Here is a 23411-nt window from a genome sequence, read left to right on the forward strand (position 1 = left end):
TATTACCATTTTCCTCCACGTCTGCAGAGGAAATGGGCGGCCGCTGAATGCATCTAACACCCTCTCGTGACTTCCTGGCGAACTGCTTGGGATTTTCTCGGCCTGTTACGCATACAGCGCCTATGTTACGCATACAGCGAGTGTGCAAGATTTGGCTACATTGTTTTCTGTGACAAATATTACCCGTATTTCCTTACAGCTTACTCCTATTTTCCTCAGAATTTCGAACATCTTCCTCCATTTAATATTGTCGTACACTTCTGTTCTGGTTACGATGCCATGTTTTAGTAACCGTGTATATAAGAAGAGGAAGACCGTAGGGAAAAGAAAATTAACACTATTACCAAGTTGCGATACTACAATGAATAAGAGCGCGGAACATCGTCTCTTTGCTGTTTACCGTTTCGAATTAGTTCAGTGTTGCGCCTGTTGTTGGTAGTATTATACTTCTTGTGTAAAGCAGGTAATATGCAGTATGTACAAGAATCAGGAGGGAACAATAAAACCAACTTTTCATGACTTAGCACAGCCACAATTGTTACACAAATGTCTACACGGAAAGACGCAGAATCCTAATGAGAGCGTAAACAATTTGATTTGGAAAGTGATTCCTAAAAGGGTGTTTGTAAGCATAAAAACACAGCACTTTGGCATTTATGATGCCATAGCAACCTACAAACAAGGGAACAGTGTGAAGTGTGAAGTTCTGAAGGCATTAGGATTTACAGCTGGGGTGAACACTGTACGAGCACTAAGAAATATTGACAGAGAAAGGATAAGAGGAGCAGAAAGAAGAGAAAGGCATATGCAGTATGATGGAACAACAGGCCAGAAAAGAAGAGGAACCTTTTGGAGGATGAAGAAGAAGGCCCTGATAATCCATCCTTTAGTGCAGGAATGTATTGAAAAACTTTGATAGCCATTTCTCGTAAATTAGAATTTTTCGAATATAAGGAAAATTTTCTCGAAATCCATCAAGCTAGAGAGATGAAATTTTTATACAGCACTCCTAGTGGTCAAACTTACATTGTAACACAGCCATTTGGCAATATGTTCAGTAGTTTCATTTCAGTTTTATTATAAAGCAATTATTTGTAAAAAAAATTTGGGTCATTAATAAAAAAAATAATTGGAAGGAAACTAGAAAAGGTACTCCAAAATCCCTTTGTCATAACTGCAATACTAAACCACTCTATATGTAAAAAAAATTCAAATTTTTCTATTTGGTAGTTTATTCATAAATGTTCCTCAGACTTAGTGATTTTAACATTGGCAGCATAGGCACCTCCGGCTCCCCTTAACAGATCCCGTAGGTGGGTGAGCATTGTGTGCCACGTACAGTAGAGGAACTGCTCACAAACTGTATCACCATGACAATGTTCCCTGTCGCAAGGCAGCAACTGTGAAGCAGTGGCTTTCAGACAATAACATTTCTGGAATGGATTGTCCCGCCCTGAGACTCGGCCTGAACACAACGCAACACCTGGAAGTATGATTTACAACGTCGACTTCGCTCCAGACTAGTTGCGGCCCTTGAGGAATAAATGACTGCCATTCCTCCACAGATATTCAAAAACCTCACTGGAAGTGTGCACACCAGAGATCTAACAGTCATAAAGGAAAAGAATTGGCACACTCTACATTAATGTCCACTAATAAGGGGTGGCCCTCCCGGGTAGCCACCCGGTCTATCGCGCTGCTTCCCGAGCGAGAAGGCGTGCCGGTCCCCGGCACGAATCCGCCTAGTGGTTTAGTGTCGAGGTCAGGTGTGTGGGCCAGCCTGTGGATGGTTTTTATGGCGGTTTTCCATCCACCTCGGCGCTTGTGGGCTGGTTCCCTTTATTCCGCCTCAGCTACACTATGTCGGCGATTGCTGTGCAAACACTGTCTCCTCGTACGCGTACACCATAGTTACACTATGGTATGAGACGTTCCCAGGCGAGGGGAGGGGGAAAGGGAGAGGGGGGGGGGGGGTTCCTCTGGGGGGCTGAACCGCACAATAACCCTGGGTTCGGTGTGGTGGGTGGACTGCTGTGGCCTGATAGGAGGTTGTGAACCACTGAGGGTTATGGCAAGACGGAGCCTCTCCGTTGTTTCTACGTCCCCGGCTTAATACACAGTACACAATATGGGGTGAGTCAAAATTATGTGAACACTGTTTGAGAGAAAGCATTTACTCAGAATTTTCAATATACAGAGTCTCAATCCCATCGCCAGCATGATTAATGCGCTCAAACCATTGTTCAACAGTACAATTTAGTGCCCGAACACGCATTTCTGAGAAATGTTGGAGATCACACCTTTTATACTGTCCTTGAGTTCTTACAGGACTCTTACTTTTGCCCAATGCACGCGTTCCTTTATCATACCCCATAACCGGAGGTCATTAGGTGTGAGCTCTGGAGATGGGGGAGGCCGTAACAACGGTCTGTCGCAACCAATCCAACGTTTTGGGAACGTTTGTTCAAGATAACCACGAATGGGAGAGCAAAATGTGGCGTGCACCATCATGTTCAAAATACCTTAACGTCTTAGGTTCAAATGGCTCTGAGCACTATGGGACTTAACACCTATGGTCATCAGTCCCCTAGAACTTAGAACTACTTAAACCTAACTAACCGAAGGACATCACACAACACCCAGTCATCACTAGGCAGAGAAAATCCCTGACACCGCCGGGAATCGAACCCGGGAACCCGGGCGTGGGAAGCGAGAACGCTACCGCACGACCATGAGCTGCGGACCTTTAACGTCTTAGTTGTATGGGCACGTTATTAACGGCAAACTCTTTCAGCAGTTGTAAGTAGTCACGTGCATTTACCGTGGTGCATTTACCAGCAGCAGTCAAGGCACACCACACACTTGCCTCCGGAGATGCACATTAATGCTCACAAACGATACGTGAATTTTCAGTACTTCCGAAAATTGTGTTATGACGATTGACATGAGCACTAATGAAAGGTAGCTTCGCCGCTGAAAGTCATTTTCCTAACAATGCCCAGATGCGTCCGTGACATTTCTGTGAGAATCTCACAGCGTTGCAGTCGTACGTGTTTCTGCCGAGCAGTCAAATCTTGAACGATTTGTAGGTGACGTGGTCACATGCCAAGGTCCCTGGATTGAATTCGGTTCACTGTCCACAGTGGAATCCCTGTTTCCAGACTGCACCATCTAATCGATTTTTTACGAACTCTGTAATATGCCCTCCTGCATTACAGCAATGTACTTCACTTCTGCCAGTCCTTGGTCGCCCCGCATTTCTGTGATAATTGTCTGCTACTGATCGAGTTGATACAGACTTCTGGTAAATGCGATAAATTGTTGGCAGAGTTGATGGCCGTCTATCTGGAACTGGTTCTGAAAATCTTCCACGCACTTTATTGCGGATTGCACGACTTCCATTAAGCTTGCAACCACTTTTCTTTACTCCAATGTGAGTCTGTCAGCCATGGGTACCAACAACCCGGAATAGAAAACGAAACAAAATTAAGACCACATAATTTTGACTCAACATGTAGTTGTCTGCATACTCTTCTTGAGATAGTGTATATGTCCCATTACCACACTTTCTTGTGTAACTATACCTGGTCAAGACTACTTTAGGTCTACTTTACACGGAGGCACTAAATTGCGAAATTAAGTTTCAAAGCAGTGCTGCCAGCCACTGCACTTTCGAACCGCACAGTGGCGAAATTCGTTGGCGAAACTATTCAGTTCCTTGGTCTCTTCAACTTCTACGACACGGGACTATCAGTTGCATATACGAGGGCAGTTCAATAAGTAATGCAACACATTTTTTTTTCTCGGCCAATTTTGGTTGAAAAAACCGGAAATTTCTTGTGGAATATTTTCAAACATTCCCGCTTCGTCTCGTATAGTTTCATTGACTTCCGACAGGTGGCAGCGCTGTACGGAGCTGTTAAAATGGCGTCTGTAACGGATGTGCGTTGCAAACAACAGGCAGTGATCGAGTTTCTTTTGGCGGAAAACCAGGGCATCTCAGATATTCGTAGGCGCTTGCAGAATGTCTACGGTGATCTGGCAGTGGACAAAAGCACGGTGAGTCGTTGGGCAAAGCGTGTGTCATCATCGCCGCAAGGTCAAGCAAGACTGTCTGATCTCCTGCGTGCGGGCCGGCCGTGCACAGCTGTGACTCCTGCAATGGCGGAGCGTGCGAACACACTCGTTCGATCTGATCGACGGATCACCATCAAACAACTCAGTGCTCAACTTGACATCTCTGTTGGTAGTGCTGTCACAATTGTTCACCAGTTGGGATATTGAAAGGTTTGTTTCCGCTGGGTCCCTCGTTGTCTAACCGAACACCATAAAGAGCAAAGGAGAACCATCTGTGCGGAATTGCTTGCTCGTCATGTGGCTGAGGGTGACAATTTCTTGTCAAAGATTGTTACAGGCGATGAAACATGGGTTCATCACTTCGAACCTGAAACAAAACGGCAATCAATGGAGTGGCGCCACACCCACTCCCCTACCAAGAAAAAGTTTAAAGCCATACCCTCAGTCGGTAAAGTCATGGTTACAGTCTTCTGGGACGCTTAAGGGGTTATTCTGTTCGATGTCCTTCCCCATGGTCAAACGATCAACTCTGAAGTGTATTGTGCTACTCTTCATAAATTGAAGAAACGACTTCAGCGTGTTCGTAGGCACAAAAATCTGAACGAACTTCTCCTTCTTCATGACAACGCAAGACCTCACCCGAGAGGAGCTCACAAAACTTCAGTGGACTGTTCTTCCTCATGCACCCTACAGCCCCGATCACGCACCGTCGGATTTCCATATGTTTGGCCCAATGAAGGACGCAATCCGTGGGAGGCACTACGCGGATGATGAAGAAGTTATTGATGCAGTACGACGTTGGCTCCGACATCGACCAGTGGAATGGTACCGTGCAGGCATACAAGCCCTCATTTCAAGGTGGCGTAAGGCCGTAGCATTGAATGGAGATTACGTTGAAAAATAGTGTTGTGTAGCTAAAAGATTGGGGAATAACATAGTGTATTTCAATGCTGAATAAAACAACCCCTGTTTCAGAAAAAAAATGTGTTGCATTACTTATTGAACTGCCCTCGTACTTTCAGGATGAACGGCGCATCAATAAGTGCGGTAGGAAGTGGTAAATTGAGAAAACTTTCGGCTTATGGACAGTTGCACTATGCGTATGTTCTTTTGGGACGTTAAAGATAATCGTTATAAGAATAAAGTGGGATGAAGTACTGCAGTTCAGGCAGTTCTTCATTAGATGAACGCGAAGGATTTTCGAAGCCGTTGGTATGAATAAAATGTGTTTTGGGAGCAATAATAAACATCTAATATAAATAAAGATACTTCTCTGCAGTTGGAAAATGGTCCCAGGTCATATAAAAGTTCCCCAAAATGCTGACGAAATAGTCAGTATCGATGAAAGCACAGCTACGCAGTTACGGAAGTTACTCAAAGAATGGAATGTGGAGTTGATGGCGGACATTACAAAACCTAATGTGTACGAAGTGAAAAGCTTTGGTGTCTGAATACTGGAGAGAAGGACGTTTCCTAATACACGTTACCAAAGATATCTGGGACGAATTTCCCAATCGTGGAATTTGGAAACCAGTACGGATTCTATAGAAACATACGAGAATTTCCGCTTGCCAAAATAAACGCAGAGTGATCTGCGATTTCAGCGACGTAAATGGTTCTCAGATCGGTATCTTAATTCCTTAACACATCTTGAATTCTGTTGAGGAGATCCGTGAACTGTTCTGGCGTCATTCTTTGGTTGGTCAAAACAGCTTCTGGAATCTCAAACAATAGTTTATTTCAACAACTCTGCTGAATAGCACAGCCGGCCGGTGTGGCCGAGCGGTTCTAGGCGCTTCAGTCCGCAACCGCGCTGCTGCTACGGTCGCCGGTTCGAATCCTGTCTCGGGCATGGATGTGTGTGACGTCGTTAGGTTAGTTAGGTTTAAGTAGTTCTAAGTTCTAGGGGACTGATGACCTCAGATGTTAAGTCCGATAGTGCCTAGAGCCATTTTAACCATTTGAATAGCACAGCGGATGTCTTCTCTTTATTTAGTCACGAATCCACACATGATTTTTTTTTCCTTTTCTTTTGTTCCGATTTGAAGCTAACAAGCATGAACTCCGACAGCTGGTGCTGAAGAAGATTTGTGCCAGTCTTCCACCATGCGATGGCAGCGACAGCGAATGACGCAGTCGACAATGGCAAATTAATAAATCTTTAGCATAATGTAGCGGTCAGCAACCGTAAATTGTTCAGACAATAAGAACTTCAGCCTTCAATTGCAAGGATGCAGTTGCAACTGAAGGATGAATTTCTTATTGTCTGAACGGCAAATTGCACTCGCGTGTTCAAAACATATGACGACACGCCACTGTGCGGAGGCACGGAGAGGCGGAATTTTGCCGAAGTCAGTAGCGAGCCAGGTGTCAACTGGACATTCAAAGAAGCTACGATCCGCCTCGAAAATATCCTCCGCAGACGGGGTTTTAAGGTGAAATCCATCCAACTACGGCATAAGACTCCAAAACATTCTATTAATGGCGACATTTATGGCTGTGAAAGTTCACATTTTACAATTAGACTAAGGTCTACAGTCCCTTACAGGTGTAAAGGTCAATGCAATCAAAACATACGGCCGTTTATGTCACATGTTTTGATTCTAGAAAACCTAAAGGGTACCTCCTTTAGATGTAGACCCATCAAATTTGGCAAGAACCAAGGTTTCAAGGCAAAAGTAAATAATCAAAAAATTGTTAATTTGTATTTATATCAAAGGGGAAAAAATATTGCTTTTGTCATCTGTTATCCGACGTCAAAGTTGAAATTAAGACATTCTTGAGAGTCATGGAATCCCTGCGAGCGATATCTTGCCAGTATCATTGTCAATCACAGCCAAAGATCATCCACATTCTCGATACTCGTAATGTACCAACTGTCTACGTACGTAAATAAATTTGTACGGACACGTGAGTGCGTCGGTTCTACTACCACTTCTTCTACTCGTTGCGTTGTATTATAACAGCCTTAATTTAATTCCCTATTCGTTGCTACAAATATGTACCGTATTTGACGATGACCATCTCTGTAACGCGCACTCATAAATCCATCTTACCTGTCTGGTACGTCCGTGAGTTCCCAGCATTGGGAGATAAATAATATTCCCCTTCTCACATCCTCTAACCCTGCGGTGGCCGCGCTACTTGCTCCTCTGCCTCTGAGATAAGCGGCTAACTTACCTCATGGCCTAATTCGCCTACGTCAGTTAAAATCTTAAAATATTACTGTCTGTGTAAGCATTTTTGTTTGTTACCAAGGAGAAGAACTACACTTTTAAGAAGTCTCAGTGTTAGTTGACGTTTTTGGAACTGTAAAATGCTGCTGAGAACCGTGCGTCGCCGTTTGACGATCTCTGTACTATAGTAGCGGTACCGGGAAACCGGCGTCTCGTCGGGAGAAATGTGTTCGTCGCCAGGGCGACCACGTTGAAAAATTAATACTAGGCACGAAGAACAAAGATGTAGAATGTTAATAAAGTTCGTTTTATTTAAAATGTTTTAATATTTTCACGTAAGAATTCGAAGCATTATTTAAGAGAAAGCGTACTTTTTCGAGCATTTTTGGCCAGTTTCAACTTTGAGGAGCGGACCATAATTGGTCAGTTTAAAGATACAACCCTTTTCTGTTTTCAGGCAGATTTTCGTTATGTTTTGATCAGTTGCTTCATGGCTATAATGTCAAAAGCAAGACCCTGCTATTGATCTTTCCGTTGTAGACACTGCGACGGAGAAAGCACGATTGTGAAGCTTGAATTTTTGTTGATTACATCGTGTGTCATTACTAATCAATACTCTCCGTGTTTGTCAGTTGCGAGTTTGTAAAGCAGTTGCGGTAGTAGTCGCAGTCTATATTGTCTGAGGTGGATCGTAGTTATACCAGCACGCCGCCACTGGTAGGTTCACAGTAAGCGCCTATCCACCAGCAAAGAATGGCGATTTCGTAGTCTCATTCCAGTACAGCATTGCCGCGTTCATTTGTTACGGGTAGAGGGCAACCACATGCGAAATTATAACTGAACGCTCGGTATGCAAGGAGCACCCAGTAAACGAACAATGAAATGTATTTTACATTTTAGCAGTAAACGAAACCGACTAGCTCGAATAAATTCTGCAGGTAAAAATAACGAATGAAATAAAACCAACTTAGTCGCTTTCGCTCCTGGCAGAGATCTCGCTACTGCTATTACTGTTGTCTATTTGGCTCTGCAACGGTTCTATTACTATGTCAAGACAGAGGGCTCTTTTTGGTCGTACCTGTTTTCAGATTTGTGCACGTAACTCACTAAATTCCTCCGTACGCTGTGCGGAAAACTTTCCAGTGTGAAGTGTCCCTTACCGTAACAGACTTTTTCTCGTTTCCAACATAGTTATTTCCAATGGTCAAATATTTTTAGTAGCGTTGAATTCGCAGTCCGCCACAGGCTACCCACAGAAGTTTAATTTCCTTGTCCACTGAGCAGAATACATTTTACAGAAGGTAAATCCGTTTTCCATACCTGGACGCTGTATCAATTCCTCCATTCCAGCCACTCCAATGTGAACACTTCCTCTGTGATAAACGCGTACATTCTCTGAGGCATAAGGCATTTCTTGTCCCTACCATCCAAACTTCCTGGAACGATTTGCGTGCCAATGGTTCAAATGGCTCAACATCTGAGGCCATCAGTCCCCTAGAACTTAGAACTACTTAAACCTAATGACATCACACACATCCATGCCCGAGGCATGATTCGAACCTGAGACTGTAGCGGTCGCGCGGTTCCAGATTGAAGCGCCTAGAACCGCACGGCCACACCGGCCGGCTCGTTCAGTGTTACAAATGGTCTATTCGGTGTCTTATATCCTTCAAGAATACGTTTCCTTTCCCTGCTACTCGCTTACGTTTTGTCAGCATATGTTTTGTGTTGGACTTTTTGGATGTGAAGCCCTATTTCCGAATAGCGCGCAAAAGAGTTGTTTCACTCATATCAGGAGAGTCTTTCACTTCAACACTCAACTTTTCCAATACGGCTGCTACCGTTGGAAAATGTTTCTCCACATAGATGTCGTCCATTTTCCTTCTTACACTACTGGCCATTAAAATTGCTACACCAAGAAGAAATGCAGATGATAAACGGGTATTCAGTGGACAAATATATTATACTAGAACTGACATGTGATTACATTTTCACGCAATTTGGGTGCACCCTGAGAAATCAGTACCCAGAACAACTACCTCTGGCCGTAATAACGGCCTTGATACGCATGGGCATTGAGACAAACAGAGCTTGGATGGCGTGTACAGGTACAGCTGCCCAAGCAGCTTCAACACGATATCACAATTCATCAAGAGTGGCGTATTGTGACGAGCCAGTTTCTCGGCCACCATTGACCAGACGTTTTCAATTGGTAAGAGATCTGGAGAATGTGCTGGCCAGGGCAGCAGTCGAACATTTTCTGTATTCAGAAAGGTCCGTACAGGACCTGCAACATGCGGTCGTGCATTATCCTGCTGAAATGTAGGAATCGAATGAAGGGTAGAGCCACGGGCCGTAACACATCTGAAATGTAACGTCCACTCTTCAAAGTGGCCTCAATGCGAACAAGAGGTGACCGAGACGTGTAACCAGTGGCACCCCGTACCATCACGCCGGGTGATACGCTACTATGGCGATGACGAATACACACGCTTCCAATGTGCGTTCACCGCGATGTCACCAAACACGGATGCGACCATCATGATGCTGTAAACAGAACCTGGATTCATCCGAAAAACTGACGTTTTGCCATTCGTGCATCCAGGTTCGTCGATGAGTACACCATCGCAGGCGCTCCTGTCTGTGATGCAGCGTCAAGGGTAGCCGCAGCCATGGTCTCCGAGATGATAGTCCATGCTCCTGCAAACGTAGTCGAACTGTTTGTGCAGATGGTTGTTGTCTTGCAAACGTCCCCATCTGTTGACTCAGGGATCGAGATGTGGCGGCACGATCCGTTACAGCCATGCGGATAAGATGCCTGTCATCTCGACTGCTAGTGATACGAGGCCGTGGGCATCCAGAACGGCTTTCCATATTACCCTCGTGAACCCACCGATTCCATATTCTGCTAACAGTCATTGGATGTCGACCAAAGCGAGCAGCAATGTCGCGATACGATAAACCGCAATCGCGATAGGCTACAATCCGATCTTTATCAAAGTCGGAAACGTGATGGTACGCATTTCTCCTCCTCACACGAGGCATCACAACAACGTTTCACCACGGAACGCCGGTCAACTACTGTTTGTGTATGAGAAATCGGTTGGAAACTTTCCTCATGTCAGCACGTTGTAGGTGTCGCCACGGGCGCCAACCTTGTGTGAATGCTCTGAAAAGCTAATAATTTGCATATCACTGCATCTTCTTCCTGTCGGTTAAATTTCGCGTCTTTAGCACGTCATTTTCGTGGTGTAGCCATTAAAGCCAGTAGTGTACCTATCCCTTTGTAAACTTGTTAAATACAAACTTTTGCCGCGCGCCAAAAATCTTTTTTTGCTGATACGAAGTTCATCTATATTCTCTGGAGATTGAGTTCCGTGTACTTTCACTAATACCGAGACATTAGGAAGTTTATACTGGCTGTGATGCGCAAATGCTAGTGTCGTGTTCTTTATCGGCCTTGAGGTAAGCACTCGCACTGATGATCATGAACTTCTCACACTTCCGTAAGTGCATGGTTTCATACGAGTACAAGGCAAGTGATTACATCACGAAGGTTGTCACACGCGTACTCAATAAGGAATTGCGGCACGGTTGTTTTCTATGCGACGGGAAGTCCTGATGCGCACACTGCAACAATGCATAAATGAAATCCAACCAATGTATGCGAGCACGAGGGCGCATAAAGACGCAAATGCAAATAAATGGCACTCCTGATATTAGAGATTTATGTAAATTTATGTGCATAAATCATAACAGCTATTAAAGGCAATAATAGAGCTGGCACTTATTCGTGTTGTTCATACGTACCATTAGGCGAATTGCGGCAATCTCTCTAATCGCAATGATTACGATGAAACGACTAATCAGAAAGCTACGAAAATTCGCCTTTAAGAAGAGATTGGTTGTATCTTTAAATTGTTCAGAGGATACTGTTAACGTAAGTAACGTCTAGTTTCTGTTGTGTTTCAGAATTGACACTCGTCAAAAATGCTCGAAAAAGCAGGGATTCTGTTAAGCATAACCACATATGTCGCCCCCTTTTCAACTAAAATATAATATTCTTACACCAAAAGAAAGCACACAGTTGCACGATTTCGGCAGAGTACAACTCATTGATACAGCTAATACAGTTACTACCCCATCTGTAAATGAAATACAGCAAGCAGTAAAGAAATTAAAGAATAATAAGGCTTGTGGCGAAGACCAGATATAGGCTGAGTTATTAAAGAACGGAGGCCCACAACTGGAATTAGAAATACAGGCGCTAATAGAAACAATTTGGAAGACAGAAAGCATTCCTGCAGATTGGAAAACTGCAATTGTGTGCCCCATGTTTAAGAAGAATGATCCACTTGTTTGTGATGACTACAGAGGGATTGCCTTACTGGATGTCACTTACAAAATCTTATCGAGCTGCCTGTTAAACAGGCTGATTCCAATAACAGTAGAACCGATTGGGGACTACCAATGCGGTTTCCGCAGAAACAGATCCACATTAGATCACATATTCACCCTAAGACAAGTAACTGGGAAGGTGTGGGAATTGAATGAAGATGTCTACATATTATTCGTAGATTTTAAAAAGGTCTATGACAGCATACACTGACAGCCACTCCTAAATATAATGAAGGAATTTAAAATACCATTAAAATTAATCAGATTAGTTAAAATGTGTATAGACGAAATGTTATGTCGCATAAAGACACCGGTAGAAGAAACTGAAGATTTTAAGATGTACACCGGACTGAGACAAGGAGATGCCATTTCACCTATTTTATTTAACCTTGTCCCAGAGAAGATCGATAGAGATTTTTCTAAAACCAGTCCACAAGGGATCCAGCTACAGAATGTGAACATTACTAGACTTTCCTATGTAGATGATGTAGCACTAATAAGCAGTTCCAAAACAGAATTAATCAGAATTCTGCAAAACTATTATAAAATTGCGGAGAAAACAGGATTATATGTTAATGAAGAAAAGACAGAATACCTGCCCATAAGTAAAAAATCAGAAAAGATGCACCTCTGACTGTAGATGGATTCAATTTCAAGACTGTTGACCACTTCAAGTACCTAGGAAGTCTTTTTAGTAATAACAACAGAACAGGTATAGAAATAGATGCCCGTTTGGCAACAGAAAACAAGACACCTTTTAGTTTCATTAAAATTCTAAGAAAAAGATCACTTAGCTGTAACTTCAAAATCCGTTTATATCAATCGACCATTATGCCTGTGATGTTATATGGATGTGAAACATTAATATTTAGAAATAAAGATGAAGAAAAACTGTTAATATTCGAAAGAAAAGTACTAAGGAAAATTTTTGAGCCTGTATATGACGAAAATAACATGGAATGGAGAATAAGAAGAAATGAAGAATTAAGAGGGATGTACAAACACCGTAACATCGTCGAGATGCTCAAGAGAAGAAGGTTGAATTGGACAGGGCCTATAGCAAGGATGACAGAGAAAAGACTACCTAGAATGTCATTCAGCAGAACAGTAGACGGAACGAGAGGAAGAGGGAGACCCAGAATCAGATGGCAGGATAACATTCGGGAGGACACAACTAGGATGAACAGCAACAGCAACTGGACAAACAGTGCATTGGACGGACAGAAGTGGAAGAGGCTCATGCAGCAGGCGTATTGCCACATGTAAAGTAAAGTAACGTAAGTACAACTCATTGATGTTCGTCGTGGCGTGAAACCAGAATATGACCACAAAATCACTGGGTAATCAATTTGAACTGGATAATAGGGATGGGTACGAAATCACGTGAATGTTACAAATCACAGGTTATTGAGAAGTCACAGCTTTCTTATTTACAAGTTATCGTATCTGGCTGTGATTTCAGTCATGCTGTTTCAACTGTTATGATGTTATTTCGACCGTTCTCAAGGACGATATAAGTCAAAAGTAACAACTAAAAGTAGCATTATAACATTAACCGCCGTGTGCCGCCTGTTTACCGACGTTACAAGCAACGGTCGATTGATCTGTGGGGGAGTGTCACAGGGTAAAATTGCTAACATTTCCGGTAATGAAAGCACTTGAGCGGGGGATGTCATCGACTTGCAAGTTTTCACAAACTTAGAATGTAACCTCTCCTCAGACGAACATTGTTTAAAGAAGCAGTGGCAAGTTCTACAGTTCCGCTGACAACGATATTTACTTATATATATATATATATATATATATATATATATATATATATATATATATATATATATAGGGTGAGTCACCTAACGTTACCGCTGGATATATTTCGTAAACCACATCAAATACTGACGTAGGGATCCAAAGGGAACGGTGATGGACCTTAGGTACAGAAGAGACTGGAACAGCACATTACGTCCACATGCTAACACTTTCTTAGTGGTCTTTTTCACTGATGCACATGTACATTACCATGAGGGGTGAGGTACACGTACGCACGTGGTTTCCGTTTTCAATTACGGAGTGGAATAGAGCGTGTCCCGACATGTCAGGCCAATAGATGTTCAATGTGGTGGCCATCATTTGCTGCAGACCGAACGTGAGGAGAGGGGCTAGTGTAATTTGTTAATACAAACCGTAAAAAAATGCACGGAAGTATGTTTTTTAACACAAACCTACGTTTTTTTAAATGGAACCCCGTTAGTTTTGTTAGTACATCTGAACATATAAGCAAATACGTAATCAATGGCGTTTGTTGCATTGTAAAATGTTAATTACATCCGGAGATATTGTAACCTAAAGTTGACGCTTGAGTACCACTCCTCCGCTGTTCGATCGTGTGTATCGAAGAGCACCGAATTACGTAGGGATCCAAAGGGAACGGTGATGGACCTTAGGTACAGAAGAGACTGGAACAGCACATTACGTCCACATGCTAACACTTTCTTAGTGGTCTTTTTCACTGATGCACATGTACATTACCATGAGGGGTGAAGTACACGTACACACGTGGTTTCCGTTTTCAATTACGGAGTGGAATAGAGTGTGTCCCGACATGTCAGGCCAATAGATGTTCAATGTGGTGGCCATCATTTGCTGCACACAATTGCAATCTCTGGCGTAATGAATGTCGTACACGCCGCAGAACATCTGGTGTGATGTCGCCGCAGGCTGCCACAATACGTTGTTTCATATCCTCTGGGGTTGTAGACACATCACGGTACACATTCTCCTTTAACGTACCCCACAGAAAGAAGTCCAGAGGTGTAAGATCAGGTGAACGGGCTGGCCAATTTAAGCGTCCTCCACGTCCTATGAAACGCCCGTGGCCCGTGTTTGTTACAACACGCACCTGAACGTCGGAGGGTGCAAGCGTCAACTTTAGGTTACAATATCTCCGGATGTAATTAACATTTTACAATGCAACAAACGGCACTGATTACGTATTTGTTTATATGTTCAGATGTGATAACAAAACTAACGTGGTTCCGTTTAAAAAAAGGTAGGTTTGTGTTAAAAAACGTACTTCCGTGCATTTTTGTATGGTTTGTATTAAACAATTACACTAGCCCCTCTCTTCACGTTCGGTCTGTGGAATCGACTCGTCAGTATTTGATGTGGTTTACAAAATATATCCAGCGGTAACGTTAGGTGACTCACGCTGTATATATGACAGCGGTGAAGAAAAGCAGCTACACTCGTAGAAAGGAGGTAGCCCCACAAACCATTTTTTTGTACAAGACTGCCTGCATTGCAGAGTACTTTGCACACGCCAATATGACGTGTTTCAGATCCGCCACCAGAGTCGTGTCCTGATAAGTGTCCAGAATCGATGGTTTTCGACCGGCCTCGTGTGGATACGAGAGGTCACATGATATCTACTTAGTTTCACCGAGATAAACCCCGGCTGCGAAGAGACGTTCGGTTGTATGGCCGCTCTCATAGTTCTGGAATACGTGCCACCTACAACTCCATTCGACATAAGTAGCGTCCCTGACCGTCGACATTCGTATAAGGGATTGACGCTGGGTGGAACTGTCCTTCTAGAGTAATGCTCCTCTTAGGCGGTCAATAGTTTCATTATGGAAAATGCCAAGATACCCTTTCGTCCAAAATTAGGGGACGTCAATGAACAAAGTCCGCCTGTCTGTTATGGCCTCAAAGACATATCTATTGGTCTGTTTACCAAAGGCACCCTGTACCAGCTTCTGCAACATACACTCATGCTCATAAATTAGGGATAATTGCAGAATGTGGTGCCACACAACGTGGCACTACACAAAACTGGCGCTAATAGCATAGGAACATAGGGAACACACACGACACAGAGCTGTAAGTCCACGGTATTGGTGATAAGTTGAGAAAACCGTCCCGAAACACATGTGTTACATGACGTCACGGTTTCCTGCGCGTGTACCCCGACACCAGTGTGGGATATGATCACCATGCACACGTACACACGCCGCACAACTGGTTGGCATGCTCTGGATCAGGTGGTCGAGCAGTTGCTGGGGTTTAGCCTCCCATTCTTGCACCAGTGCCTGTCGGATCTCTTGAAGTGTCGTAGGGGTTTGAAGATGTGCAGCGATACGTCGACAGAGAGCATCCCAGACGTGCTCGATGGGGTTTAGGTCTGGAGAACAGGCAGGCCACTCCATTCGCCTGATATCTTCTGTTTCAAGGTACTCCTCCACGATGGCAGCTCGGTGGGGCCGTGCGTTATCATCCATCAGGAGGAAGGTGGGACCCACTGCAGCCCTGAAAAGGCGGACATACTGGTGCAAAATAACGTCTCGATACACCTGACAAAGACATGTGTACATGCATCATAATCCCATCCCACACCATCAAACCACGACCTCCATGCAGGTCCCTTTCAAGGACATTAATGGGCTGTTATCTGGTTCCTGGTTCACGCCAGATGAAAACCCGTGAAAATCACTGTTCATATTATCGTCCGTGAACATAACCTGGGACCACTGTTCCAATGACCATGTACTGTGTTCTTGACACCAGGCCTTACGGGCTCTCCTGTGACCAGGGGTCAGTGGAATGCACCTTGCAGGTCTCTGGGCGAATAAACCATGTCTGTTCAGCCGTCTGTAGACTGTGTGTCTGGAGATAACTTTTACAGCGGCTACGGTAAGGTCCCGAGCAAGGCTACCTGCAGTACTGCGTAGCCGTCTTGGGGGCACTGAAGATGAGATATCGGTCTCCTTGTGGTGTTGTACCCTGTGGACGCCCCATACTGTAGCGCCTGGACACATTTCCTGTCTACTGGAATCGTTGCCATAATCTTGAGATGACACTTTGTGGCACACGGAGGGCCCGTGCTACGACCAGCTGTATCTGACCAGCCACCAGTCGCCCTACTATTCTACCCCTTATAACGTCATCAATGTGTGTTCTTTGAGCCAACCCTCGTCCGGCCATCCTGATTTAGGTTTTCCGTGATTTCCCTAAATCGCTCCAGACAAATGCCGGGATGGTTCCTTTGAAAGGGCACGGCCGACTTCCTTCCCCGTCCTCCCTAATCCAATGAGACCAATGACCTCGCTGTTTGGTCTCTTCCCTCAAGCAATCCAATCCAAACAATCCTTTGAGTCATTTTCAAGAGACAGTCACCATTAGCACGTCTGAAAATGTCTGCATACTTACTCGCTGCACCGTACCCTGACAAGCACCAACACTCCTCTGCATATGTGGACTGCTGCCAGCGCCACCGTGCGACGACCGCAGTTCAAATGCACCGCATGATCATACCCCGAGGTGATTTAAACCTGCAAACCGCCCACCAGAGCGTTGTTTCACCATGTATCAGCATTATCCTTAATTTATGAGCATGAGTGTACTTTGTGGATCGCTGAGGATCAATACGAACCGGAAAGTCTGCGTGTCATTATAAATAGCCTCCCCGTGGCCAATATCGGGTAAGAAAGTGCTCCAGGTCGTGATTAATCTTCACCCCCGTTCTGAAATCGAATGGCAAGTGCGGCACCGGGGCTAGAGTGAAGAACGCACCAAACGGAGGGCGAAAGCAAGAGAGGTTCGGGTCTTTTAGGATTAGCGGTAAAAGATGCAGCCATTTCCCATAGCTGTGAATTAGTATGGGACTTCGCTTGTGAGGCGCCTGTGTGAGTCCCCACGGAACAACTGCCTTGAGGGAAGCACAATCAAATATGGGAGAACAACTAAAGAGAGTTCTCCCCCGGTAGCTGAGTGGTCAGCGCGACAGAATGTCAATCCTAAGGGCCCGGGTTTGATTCCCGGCTGGGTCGGAGATTTTCTCAGCTCAGGGACTGGGTGTTGTGTTGTCCTAATCATCACATTTCATCCTCATCGACGCGAAAGTCGCCGAAGTGGCGTCTCATCGAAAGACTTGCACCAGGCGAAAGGTTTACCCGACGGGAGGCCCTAGTCACACGACATTATTATAGCTAAAGAGAAAATTGTCGGACTACATCTGGTGACATATGGCGAGTGGCACTGCAGACGTTTTCACTAACAGTGCTTTGGTGGGAGTTGATTGCATGGTTCCAAGAACAACACACGAAGCATCCTATAATGGACGACATCGACTTTACAAAACGTCGATTTCGTCGCGTTGCCACAGACGATGTTTCCATAATCTAAGACAGAGCATTTTTTTTATAGAGATGGGGCCCCTCCACGCCAGCACCAACGTGGTGACCAGACTAAAAGTTCTACAGTCACCTCCGTCAACATATTAGTTATCTAGTAAGTGGATCACAGGATGCTGGGCTGTGATGTTGTCCGTGCGTCTGGGTAAGGCTACGCATTAACACGGTCCATCAGGTGATAGATAGTGGACGAAACGCGAATGAGGGTAGCAATTTGAAGAGCAGAGGGAAAAAAGTGCCAAGGCTCGTGTCGTGGGAAAAAAAACCTCTTCGACAGTGGGATGGGTAGTAAAAGCAGTAGTGGCTTACTATCTGCGATAGTTCATGCAAGGTTGGATTTGTTAGTACGGGTATCATGCATCATTACCGTGGAAAGCGATGGCGATGTATCCCAGTTGATGCAGCCGCTACATTCCTGGAACAATCAAGATCGTTATACAGTAGTGGGAGATCGGCCATAGATCATCTCACTATGTGGGGGATGTGTGGAGCTTGTCTGCATGCAGTGTACGGTACGGCTTCCCTGCGTAGTGCCAGTAAGTCGGCAGTGTGTTCCAGATGGATATCCAGTAATGGCGTCTGATTAACAGGGGCTCACCTGTACCGTTGTGTTTGCATGTGCTTGGCCATAGATGTTAGGTCCTTTCAAGTATGTCTTTTGGTATTTTACGTTTCCATCTATGGTTGTGGTCGTAGTTCCCCAGATTCAGAATAAACGGGTTCTGTGAATGTCTGGAGTTTCTGTATAGTCTTGTGGTGAGTTTGTGGAATACCTCCGTGAGAGTCTCAAGTCGGTATTCCAGATGAAGGTCCGCGATGCGTGTGTATCGTAGAGCATTGCTTATGATTTTGAGTACATTGTTTTGTAAGAGCTGCAGACAGTTCGAGACAGAGTTAAGAGGTCTGCCCGTTCTACGCCTCACCAAACTGTAGCAACCATATGCGGCCCTCCACTGTTCTGATAGCGGACCGCCCCTCACAGTTCGTTCTTGCAATCTTTTTCTTTTTACTGATCTTTCACTCCTTTCAGGAGAGGGCAACAGCTAGCAGACCTTAGTTCTTTCGAGAATACATTCTTGTACCTCTGTTTCTTAAATGGAGTGAATATTAGTAAAATAAATGGTGCAAACTAATTAAGTATGTGGCGTTTTGCCCCCTCTTACGGCCCTTACTTTGTGAAAGTCACGGGTTGCGGCCCGCTACACTGGCAAGTGGTTACACCTCTGATTTAGCCCAACCTTAGTGCAGACGGAAAGTGTTGTAGCAGTGGGGGGTGAGCCGGCCGTTGGTGACCGAGCGTTTCTAGGGGCTTCGGTCTGGAACCGTTCAACCGCTACGGCCGCAGGTTCGAATCCTGCCTCGGGCATGGATGTGTGTGATGTCCTTAGGTTAGTTAGGTTTAAGTAGTTCTAAGTTCTAGGGGACTGATGACCTCAGAAGTTAAGTCCCATAGTGCTCAGAGCCATTTGAACCATTTTTAGTGGGGGGTGAAGGTCTGGTAGCGGCTATACAGCAAGCCTCGTGGGTTGAGTGAATGCGTGTTGTGGTACCTGAGTGAGGCTCACCCCATTATTTCTACGTAAATACTCATCCTAATGTGATCTTGAAGTACAATGTATTCAGTTTATTCAGTTGCAGGGAAATGGCGGGTAGGCAAATGCCAGGTTAGAGTCTTGGTTCAAAACACATGCTAAATGTTGTGTCGGTAGCTGGGCCGACACCGTGAAGTTGAGATGGCTGAAAATGAACTCTAGACTAACGCTGTAGCCGATAGGGCACGCACGGCTAAAGCAGACGGGCGTGAAGTCTGGAACATGAGAACTTATAAATGAATAAGAAGAAAAGTATGTAGATGCTTATTACTTATCTTTTATTTAGTCCTTGGAATACATCTCTCTTGAATACTCGTAAGCTATAGGCACTGATACAAATGGCGCCTTGCTAGTTCGTAGCCATTAACTTAGCTGATGGCTATTCTGTCTCTCGGCTAATGAGAGAGAAAAGCTTCGTACATCTGGTCGGTAGCTAGGTCCTCATACAACTGGGCGGTAGCTTGGTTCTCGTACAACTGGGCGGTAGCTAGGTTCTCGTACAACTGGGCGGTAGCTAGGTTCTCGTACAACTGGGGCGAGTCCACTCTCGTATCACGAGACCTGCCTTGGTGGTGGCGCTAGGTCTGCGATCACAGTGGCGACACGCGGGTCCGACATGTACTACATGGACCGCGGCCGATTTAAGCTACCACCTAGCAAGTGTGGTGTCTGGCGGTGACACCACACTAAACATGTGAAGAAAACTGTCTGGGTTAGGGGCAGAGGATGACAAAGTGTGTTGTTCGGTTCCAGATGTGGTGCACAGCGAGCACGCCCCGAGGCCTCAAGTGGGCCCTGGAGGACGAGCACGCGCCCAACCACGTCAGGGTGCAGGGCACGCTCTCCAACCTGCCCAACTTCGCCGAGGCCTTCAGCTGTCCAAATGGGTCGCGCATGAACCCTAACAACCGCTGCAAGCTCTGGTAGACAGCCATCACCTCGATCGGACACCGCAAATGGTCAGACGAACTTCGCCCGTGGAATCCACCTTCTCCTGATCCTCAAGGAAGAAGGGGCCAAGTTAAGGGGGGGGGGGGGCGGGGGTAGGACGTCAAACGGACCGACTTGGTGCAGGAGAGGCAGCACATGACATTTTAATTTCCACTGTCTATACTTTTACAAAAAAAATCATAAAATTTTGTCAGAATGACCAGGAAGGATTCAGAATTCACACTCACAGCAGTGGAAGTTCGAAAACATAACGAAATAATTTTTTTACATGTGAAATTTCATTATTTTTTTCACTCACTAATGGCAGTATTTGTTGCTATAGGTACACATGTAAACACAACTATCACTAGAAGAACGCCAAAAAGAAAAAGTAAACAGAATATTGCTGTTATGGTAACTGAATGAATCCGTTTCTTCAGGGTGTCACGAAACTGAAATTTTATTTTGTTTACGCGAAACATTACGAAATTTATCGATCTATCTTATCGATGTTGTAATTATCAATAATTAAATAAGGTCTTTTAAGAAGATTACTTATGACAATCGAGATCTTTGACCTAGTCCTTCCACTGAAACACCATAATTGCTTCAAAAGACTTTTCAAAAATCGAGTCAAAATTAAAATGCCTTGTGTTCTCATATCTGGCCTTGTAGGAGTAATATATATATGGAAGGTTTCAGCCACACAAACTGTATCACTGGGAACAAGAGGTGGCTTTGATTTCCAGTATACTTTAGTATAACTGGGGTGGATAAGAACTTGAACAACACGAAGAAGGCTGCTGACAAAAGTTACAGGCAAAAAAAATCTTTGTGGGAAGGGAAGGATAATTTCAAACAATTTTATGTAGTGGCCGAATACTTCTCTTCCTTTTAATCAGAACCAACTTTTATTACGTAGAATTTTAGGTTATAGTTAAGACAGAAATTTTAATCAAATGCAGTAGTCATGAAGTAGATCGAATGGTCACAATCGATCTCGGGTTTTTGAAACGAGCGGCGAGTTCAGTAATCGCGTTGTACCTCCGAAATCTGTTGTAGCAACTTAACGTCGTATTATGTATCGGAATAAAGTAAAAATTCTTAAACAGACCAATGCTAACAAATATGACATCTTCGAAGCAGTATATAATATGTTTCTAGTTTTATGTGCCCATTTCCTTAGATCATCATCCAAGCAACTCGAAATTTCAGTCTTCAACGTATGTTGAGAGTAGCAGTGTAATTCACCTGTGAACCAAAAAATAGATGTGTGTTAGAACACCTTTCAGGTTCCTGTTACGCATTTGCTCCATATTAGCAGAGCAATTTGTACATACGAAACATTCGAAGACAACAAATCTAGGTGCCAGTCCTTGTTAAGTGCCGCCTGCGTATTAGAAATAGACGATTACTTAATGGTTTACTCGGACTGAATGGGTTAATGTTTAGTTTTTTTCCGAGCTTCTCTTAAATAACATAGACTTAAAAATCGAAAATCAGCAGTGTGCTTTCTTTTACGCACGGTGCACTGTATCGAAAACATGCTTCAAAGCTGAAATTTCGAAGTCACCGAAACCTTTTTACGCTCACTCTATGCAAATGTGTGTAATTCGTAATTCTTGGACAATACCCATTCCTACGTGGTCCTTAAATTTACTGGTACGTGTATTATGCCGTGTTCAGTAAACGGAACGCATACTATGAGAACTGATAATTACCACACGGCTACGAAATAGATTTTAAACCCAAGGATCTGTTTCTTTTAAAAACTACAAAAAGCAGAATGGGTGTCTCTCCCCTTCTCTGAAGATCAACACCAGACCATTAACAGCCCCTTGGAAGGTTACAGGTCGAATTAGTACTAATGGCGGCGCATTCCTCTCCCATTACGGCAGCCTTGCACGACATGAGCTGGACGCAAATCTTAAAATGGACGGCACTCGATGAGAACTGCAGTTTACCCTGATGCAGCGGACCACAGCACATTCTGAGAGATGTTAGCTGGCGCATTGTTGATTAAATGTGTTAACAATGAATCGCAATACGAAGTATCTGAATACAGCAAATTTCAACATGCTTATCCACTGCTATTTCTGGAAGTTCAGACGCTAAAGTTGTACAGTCATACAAAATTAGTGTAATAAATGCCTGGCATTATTTTAAATAGTACAAAGCAGATGTCAGAGGTAGAAAGGCAATGGTCGTTAGTCCTGGGCGCCTACAAGACAGAATTAACAGTGGGGATTCATAAGACCCACGGACGTGAGGAGGGTTTCGTCACGGTGGGAAGGTTGATTCTCATTTCACAGCACATCGAATGCTTTGTTATGGAGTTGAGAAGCTAAATACTTGTGACAGACAAGTGTACAAATGTCATTGCTACTCGTTTCAATCGCAGTAAAATAAGCTATACTCTTAGGTTTATGCTTAAAGAAACCCTCGGAAATAGTGACATATTCGAAAAAAGGGACAAATATTTTTGACACCTCGCGCAGAAATTTCAGCTGTCTTCCTCGGTCCTACCTCAACACATCTTCGAAAATATTCAGAAAAAAATAACCAAATATTTTTGACAAGGAGGAATGTAAATGTCAATGCCATTGTTTCATTCGCAACAGTTCCGTCTTTCGTTTACTTAATCATGCAGAAGTCACAAAGTCGATGAAACTCATTCTTGAGAGAGCAACCTCTTAACATGTAAATAACATCGTATATTGCAAAATATAGTTCTATTACATGAATAGGAAAGTCCCAGAAAGTGTTACAAACCTGAAGACGGAAAAAAGAGCGTATAGTGGGACACGAACATGATCCATCGACTCTGTAACTGCGCCTCTCTAACCACCTGACGTCTGCGATCACATACGACTCTGTGTATTATTATTTTTCAACTCACTACCCCTTAAATGTTTTTGCTGCGGATGTGTCATTAATTGTTTATTAAACATACTGTATCCAGAGTGATATGCTTGCGATAAACCTTCAATGCGCCATTGCCCTGAAACTGAATACTCTCCAAACATGCTAATTCTAATACGGAAACAAAGGAA

The 23411-nt window shown here is 44.1% G+C and overlaps 1 protein-coding gene across 1 annotated transcript in view; it reads left to right on the top strand.

Moving 5' to 3' along the window:
* The window catches only part of LOC126424605 (endothelin-converting enzyme homolog), a 324277-nt gene extending 303922 nt beyond the window's left edge, over positions 1-20355 (top strand). The window contains exon 20 of the mRNA XM_050087344.1: positions 20182-20355. Within this exon, the coding sequence (XP_049943301.1) occupies positions 20182-20355 (174 nt within the window). The remainder of the gene's footprint in view (positions 1-20181) is intronic.
* The last annotated feature ends 3056 nt before the right edge of the window (positions 20356-23411 follow it).

Source organism: Schistocerca serialis, chromosome 10 (genome assembly GCF_023864345.2).
Source record: "Schistocerca serialis cubense isolate TAMUIC-IGC-003099 chromosome 10, iqSchSeri2.2, whole genome shotgun sequence".
Taxonomy (NCBI): domain Eukaryota; kingdom Metazoa; phylum Arthropoda; class Insecta; order Orthoptera; family Acrididae; genus Schistocerca; species Schistocerca serialis.